The sequence below is a fragment of the Brienomyrus brachyistius genome, chromosome 14, assembly GCF_023856365.1.
Source record: "Brienomyrus brachyistius isolate T26 chromosome 14, BBRACH_0.4, whole genome shotgun sequence".
In the NCBI taxonomy this organism is placed as follows: domain Eukaryota; kingdom Metazoa; phylum Chordata; class Actinopteri; order Osteoglossiformes; family Mormyridae; genus Brienomyrus; species Brienomyrus brachyistius.
The window spans coordinates 10,877,294-10,884,679 of NC_064546.1; the positions used below are offsets into that span (position 1 = coordinate 10,877,294).

Below are 7,386 nucleotides of genomic sequence, written 5' to 3' on the forward strand. Positions count from 1 at the left end.
AAAAGTAAGAAAAGTAGCCTAACCACTTGGAGTCCATAAATTTTCCGCATATTCCGATGAGTTAAAAGATTTGCCGTGTTAGAGCGTTACAGAGAGAATTTATCTGATTAGGGCAGTAATAATTACCCAGCTGTTTATTGCAGATAGAGAAATAATTCATGCAGGCAACAGGCCATGGTGGTAGTGCTCTCTGCATTTAGTAAATATGCAAACCGCTCACTTCTAATTACTCAACCCAGAGGATGCCCTTATTAAGTAAAGGAACTTAAAGTGTCCTCTTGACAAGTGATAAATCGTTACACTGCGTAAACTCCCGGCATGGAATTACTGTGTGGATCTTGGGTCCTGACTTCATTAAGATATGCAGAGCAGGAACGCCGAATGAAGATGGACACTGGGAGCGTGGTCGGGGCCCACCGACATGAAGAGCGCGGGGCGTCCGGCTAATGAAACGACACGGACCACTTTGTGAGGTGAGGGGATCCATCGCCTCTGGGAAGACGGGCGCGCTCTGATGTCACATGACATGATACTGGCAAATGGTACTCCTCCAGTGACCCTAAATGGGAGCCGTTAGTAAAAACGTTAACAATTTATACTTGGAGAATGCATATGGAAATGTGGGCATGGAGTCCTCATCCGATAACAGGATCTCGTCCTAAATGTGAAGAAATAGTGCTCAATTGAACAGAGACCTGCAACTTAACAGGATGCTCAGATGATCACTAGGTTACTGAATCTCTTTCAAAGGTTACATTTATTGCACATTGTCTGCAAATAATAATGTCTGGCCATCAGAGGGGACAGAACTCTGAATGTATTATTTATATTTTTATATATTAAATGAATGGTTGTGTCTGTATTTAAGTTTGAAGAATTTCAGTCTCCATTTCATTTTGATAATTCATTCATTTTTCTGAATATATTTATGTATATACTGATTCTGGGCAAACCAGCCATAACCGGCTTTCAGAATCCAGCGCTGTTTGCCCAGTCAGAGTGACTGTAAACCATACCCGGAGAAACACGAAGTGACCCCGAGAACGTACCGATATCGGGACATTACACGGCTCTTAAATGCATATGCATTTACACTGAGAGTAACTTAAAGTTACCACTTCACTGGAAACACGTGTGTGGCCTAGGAGAAGCAGGAAACCAACGCCATCATGCAAACTCCGCACACACAGATCCAGGTTTGAACCAAAAACCCTGGAGGCATGATGCAACTATACTGCTCACTGAGCCATTATAGCAGAAGAAAATAACTTACATGTGACAGAACTCAATTAAGCGAGTCTCACCTACCTCCCCGTGTTTGAGTACTGTACACATGTCGGGCGGGTGTTGGGGGACAATGAGGAAGTCACCGGTCCAAAGAGCACTTAACAAATTTACACTTAATTTTAGCCAAAGCCCTAAGATATTTTCCAGCAAAATATATTAGTGACATTAAAAATGTGGCTGCAGTTGAAGTTCTTTTTTTGTCAAATATAAAAGATGGCATCTCATTCTGCCCTCAAAGCATGGCGCATTTTATTAATGCAAGAGCCAGCTAAAATCCATGGCAAATTTTCTAATTTCATAACATCATTCACTTGCCTGTAACCTGGGGCAGTTTTTACATTGCAGGCGAGAGGTTGCCTATGTACATGTCTACCAATCGCGCACTCAGCCCTTAAATTAATCAATTCAATTTATCTTTGTAAAAGCTCGTGCAATATTCCTTGCTTGCATTTGCGCTATGTTCCACGAGCAACCTCTGACTTACAGAAGTTGTTGAAAATACCTTTTATACCTTATTTACCTATTCAAGGATTCAGATCAAGCTCGCAAGTAATATATAGGCAAAAATATTTTTGCTAATAAAATGTATTATATTTTCTTAAGGCTTTGATCATTCTTTTATTCATTTGTCACCTCACTCTTGTTTTAAATAGTCTACTATTCTACTGTTTAACAGTGCTTAAGTTTTCTGAAAATAGTCTATTATTATGGGCCATCATAATTATAATTTATCTGACTGGCATATTTAAAAGAGAAACCTCGCTAAAGTGTTTTGCTGAACTTATTTTTGAAACTTGGCATTTCAATCCAACTTCAGCTACATGTGTGTTAATTCTTTGGTTTCTTCATTGTACCCTTTCACTTCCCTCCCACAATCCAAAAAGACACCATCTAGGTGATTTCATGACTATTAATTAACTCACTTAATCTTTGCACCCGTGTCACCTCATTATGCCTTAACCCATTGAAAAATTACCTGCAGTTATAGTTTGCCGTTTTTCGTAGGTGTCTCCATAGAAACCACTGACTGGCAGGCACCTTACCTCAGTTTTTCGTTCTTTTTTGTTAATCCGTCCAGGTATCTTTTTCTGGCATAATAATTATGTACATACTTTCGTACATAATAGCCCTTCCAACGCTTTTGTATCTGGATGGGATTTACAAAGAAAACAAAATGAAAAGGGTATTTCAATTCAAACATATGTTGACAAACAAACAAACAACAACATCCATAATCATAATAATAATTATCATCATTATTATATATAGGGGACATACTATTAAACATCTATATGAGACCACATTAAAAAGAAAAATAGGGTGTCGTTGGAAAGATGAATTTTATATATTGACTGAAAATTAAACTCAACAAGTCCATTCATACTGAGTGATCTCTGGAGATTCCAACCAAAGACACGCATGGTGGCTGTAGGACTGTGGAATTGCCACAGAGACACTTAGGCCTAATTGACTGGTGTCGGGCGCAGATACATGGAACATGTGTCCTTCAGACTAAGTAGGGGAATGAAGAAATCGCTGGTACAAAAAGAGAAGTATTGCCATTGATCAGCGCTCAATAGATAATTCTAAATTAAGTAATTGCTGGCTCAGAAGCCAAGTTCTTTGTGACCTTTTAGACTATTGAAATCAATGATGCATATTCTTAAATTTTGCGGCATAAAATCCAGGGACACTCGTCGACACTGTTTTCTGTCGGCTCATTTATGCCGCAGCCTTTGGTAAACAGTCCTTTTAAGATCTTGCCGAAAGGAAATTCATGTCTATTTGATGTAAATCATCAACAAACAACAAAAATGTATTGTATGCAGTTATCTGCAGATTTGCCGTCTGTAAAAAAAAGTTTGTTTTTGTGTTAATATGATTTATCATATCAAATCCAAATATTTCATGCTGCTTCGATCAAAAACTTAAAGTGCATAAATATGCAGTTGTATGAGAAATTCGTGATTTCTGGAATATCTGCAATGTCTCTGCTTTCTAAATGTATTTATACAGTCCTTTTTGAAACTGCATAAATAAATGTGACCACATCAGTTATGTTAATCGTACTACATTTAAAAAGGAAAATTAAACCTAACGATGCACAATAAACATGCACTCTTTTAATCAGAAAAGTTAAAAGAATACCCTCTGACATCAGTTATGTTAGACAATCTCCTTTTTGTAGCACGAAACTGGGGTATTTGGTAAGATCATTTTTAAGACTTTTCATCACTTTATGTTTTTCAGTGTGTCCATCAAAATCAGGTTATTGTATGCATCCTCAATAAATGTGAGAATTCAGCTAGGCTTGTAAAATGTGATATCAGTTTTAACATTTTTATTTGGTTAGGAAAAAAAAAGTAAGGAAATGTAAAAACTTGTTTTAATGCAAGGCTCCCCTCATAAAGGTGCCAAAAAGGCTTGATTTATTAGCTTGGAAAATTGGAAGACTGTTAACCAAGCCAAAAAGACAGATTTCCCAAATGAATGCGTGCAGATCAGTTACGATCACGGAGTTTATTTGGGTTTGAGTACTTAAACATAATGGCGGCAAAATTTGGCGCACAAGTAAGGTAATATTTACCCTGACAGCCATCTCATTGTAGAAATTCATCTTCATGAGGAAACACTGAACCTGCGAATACAGAGAAAGGTGGTGTTGAGGGACGCGGCCTTCTGATCTGTTCTGTCCATGAGAAGAGAGAAGGCCTCTTTGTACATAATACATAACAGTCACACAAGTACTGGGAAACAGAGTAACAGGGGGAGTCAGACTTTGTATTGAAGGGGCAGGCTCCTTCTTAATACATAATGTAGACAACTGCAGAAAAAAATCTATGGTAGTCAAGCTGTAAACTAATGGAGATATATGATCGTAAAATGCTCTCCGCTGAGTCTGATAATCAATGGGGCCCCAGTGTGGATAGACTAACAAAGGCAAGAATATTCACGCAGGCTGATGACACGCACTATTGTATGATTTATTCACTGCAGCGCGTTTCAGGAGAAACTTCTGCGCAGTATAAAAGGAATTCATATTTCAACATGTCTGCTTTAATAATAACAAAATGGAGGACTAGGAGGGAAAGATATCAAACAGACCGTACATTCAGCCCAAATCAAACACGAGGTCGGAAGTTCGAATGAGATTAGAAAGGATCTTGTCTCCAGCCCGGCAATGGAATACATGCATCCAGATTCCCAGTGTGCCGGTCGCTTTTGTTTTATTTAATATTCATTTCAAGATTATGACAGATGTTAGAAGTCATTTTACTTGCAAAGATCCGTGTAAAACCAACTGCTTATAGGAGCAGGAACGCTGAGGTATTTATGTTAGATATGTTGATGTTAAACATTTGTACGTCTTTTTAATTTAACATGCTTTGACGAGTTGCTTTGCTATGATAATATCATATTTATAAGCCGAAATGTGACTTGCACAAACATATGCTAAATACATTTGTGGCAGTGCATATTTCTTATTAGATTAAAAGTCACGGTAAAGCACTTCTTCATAGTAATATGATTATAATAAAAAATTCATTTACCTGAATAATTAGATCTTATATTCTATTACAGGCCGTTATAATCTACAAAATTAGCAAAAACTCTTAAATTAATAGAAACTATTATTCTGTTTGCAATACAAAAAGACTGGATTAAAAGTTAGTTGTCTAATAATACATTTCATAATAAGCAACAGATTTATTTGTACAATATTATAACAAAATGCCAAAAAAATGAAACTATGAAATGCAGAATATCTTTAAAATACTTCATAAACTAAACGCTCGACATGTCAGAAAGCTTTTTGTTTAGGGCTCCTGTGTTGATCTCTTCAGTAAAGTTAGTCCTGCATACATACTTTTGATGATTACAACAGACAGAGGTATCCTTAGGTGACAACCTACCTTCACCATTTTTCTGAAATACACCCTTGCAACGTAGCCCCTCCATATCTTCTGAATAACGATTGCCTGTCTGTGCAGATGTCTGAAGGAGTAGCACAGTAAGAATGCTTTATTTTACATAATGCAGAGGCCAGTCAGGTTTCATTTGTCCTTAGTTTCACAGCCTGTACCAGGTCTTATACAAAAAATGTTACAATGTTGCATCACAGAAAAGTTAATCACTGTGTTAATCATCTGACTATAGAGAGTTATATTCAGAAAAAGGACAGTTTTAATGCTACCCTGTTATATATTGTTTTATTCATATAAATTAATTCTTGTTATAATTGTAATCAGAAAAATGGAATCCGAAACTCGTCATACGTCACTGTTCTACCATGGCGCTCCAATATTACCCTTACCCCCCCCCCCCTCCACTTGCATGTTGCCAACTACTTTCAACTTTCAAGTAGAAAAGTCGCTAAATGTCGCTAGATGACGCCATTTGCTAATTATCATATTGATGACGTCATCACGTACTATTTACATTTCGCCTGGTGTCAGATGGTGAGTCCTTTATATGTTTGCTTCTCTCCTACTCACTGTACTCATGTATACCATACGTGAGTACAGTGAGTACATTACCAAAGCTGTTATCATTTGCATTTTTTTCTGTTGCTGTTGTCAGCTAAGGTTTGTCCAAAAAGTTGCTAGATTTTTTTGAAAAAAAAAAAGATAAATAACTGGCATCACTGGCTGGACCTGACACAGCGTACCTCAGGTATGATCGCAGCCGGGTACCGCGGAACCAGCTCTGTATTCGGACCGCAGCTCCGTTCTCTTTAACTCTGCGCTCCGCATCAGCCCTAGAATGTGAGCACGTGTAACATTACATAAATCAGCATAAAAGAACAACTCAGTTATTTTTTTGATAAAATCAACTGCGTGAATTCGAAAATGCTGGTGAGAAACATTAAATTACAAAAAAACTTATTTGCAAAAGTCCTTATCGGTAAAAACTTATAAATTACTCGCATCAAATATGCCTATGAACGTTTATTGAGCTAATCAGGTCCGCATTCAAACAGTTTTAACTTAACTCCGGGTCCCTTACGGAAGCTGTGGATCTAAACAAATTTGTTCACAAGACATTCTTCGCGACGTCAACATCTAGCCGTGATACTTAAAATAAATAAAACCTGTTCAGTGCCGTATTGCGTTTTTATCTTTCAAGAAAGCGATCGGTGACCTGTCCGTGGCGATATATTCTTCTTTTATCAGTTCGATCTGCCGGAGCAGCAGCTTCAGATCGGCCATGGTTGCGCGAGCGTCCGCGTTACCATGACTACCAGAGACGCTAAAAAGTAGTTTATTAAACAGGGCGACACATCCGCTAGGGACAGAATTTAATTAAAATAATCTATAACTTAAATACTGACTAAACTAATGCAACGAGGGGGGATTCGAGCAGCTTTATTTGGTGCAACTTGTCTCGTGTTGTTGCGACCGGACGTTAGCACGTGGTCTCAACAAAGAATGCCTATGTCCATCCATCCATCCAATTTCTGTAACCGATCGTCCTATTTAGCGTTGCTAGAAACCTGTCCCGGCTAATAATATATTGCAAAAAGGTGTGCATGTATTATTATTATTATTATTATTAACAATAATAATAACAATAATAACGATAATAATAATAATAATAATAATAATAATAATAATAATAATAATAATAATAAAAGCAACAACAATAATAATAATACAATTGAAATTTGATAATTTTTTTTCAACCTTTTCGTGAATCTGCAGAACTGTATTGTGAAAGTTGTTAAAGTTCAGATAAAACAGATAACAAGAAATTGTTATACGTTTCAGACTTTTCTACACTTTTTACAAACTTTTCTTAATGAGTCAGTGTAGCGCCGGCAACTTTGTATTGCAGAAATCCATTGGTCACGTTTGGCAATTTCAAAGGCTGTCAGATCGCAGGATGCAGATTGTCCGGCAGACGATTGATTTGTCACCACATGTCACTTCTGAGTTGACAACACTGTGGACATTATCATCCCTCATCAGAAAGTTATCAGTTAATTTTTATTTCCTTTTCTCCCCCTTTTGCCCATCAAATATTCCGCCTGAGCATGTGAACTGGCCACAGGGTGCTTGCAGCACTGATAACCGCTGACAGGCTGGCGCCAATTTGCTC

At 37.4% G+C, this 7,386-nt stretch overlaps 1 protein-coding gene across 1 annotated transcript in view; it reads right to left on the minus strand.

The window, feature by feature from the left end:
- The window catches only part of spata17 (spermatogenesis associated 17), a 34,135-nt gene extending 27,611 nt beyond the window's left edge, over positions 1-6,524 (minus strand). Inside the window, exons 1-5 of the mRNA XM_048975756.1 lie at positions 6,430-6,524; positions 5,957-6,046; positions 5,202-5,283; positions 3,875-3,925; positions 2,331-2,434 (exon numbers count right to left, since the gene is read on the minus strand). Of these exons, the coding sequence (XP_048831713.1) occupies positions 2,331-2,434; positions 3,875-3,925; positions 5,202-5,283; positions 5,957-6,046; positions 6,430-6,497 (395 nt within the window). The 5' untranslated portion in view covers positions 6,498-6,524. The remainder of the gene's footprint in view (positions 1-2,330; positions 2,435-3,874; positions 3,926-5,201; positions 5,284-5,956; positions 6,047-6,429) is intronic.
- Between the last annotated feature and the right edge of the window lie 862 nt (positions 6,525-7,386).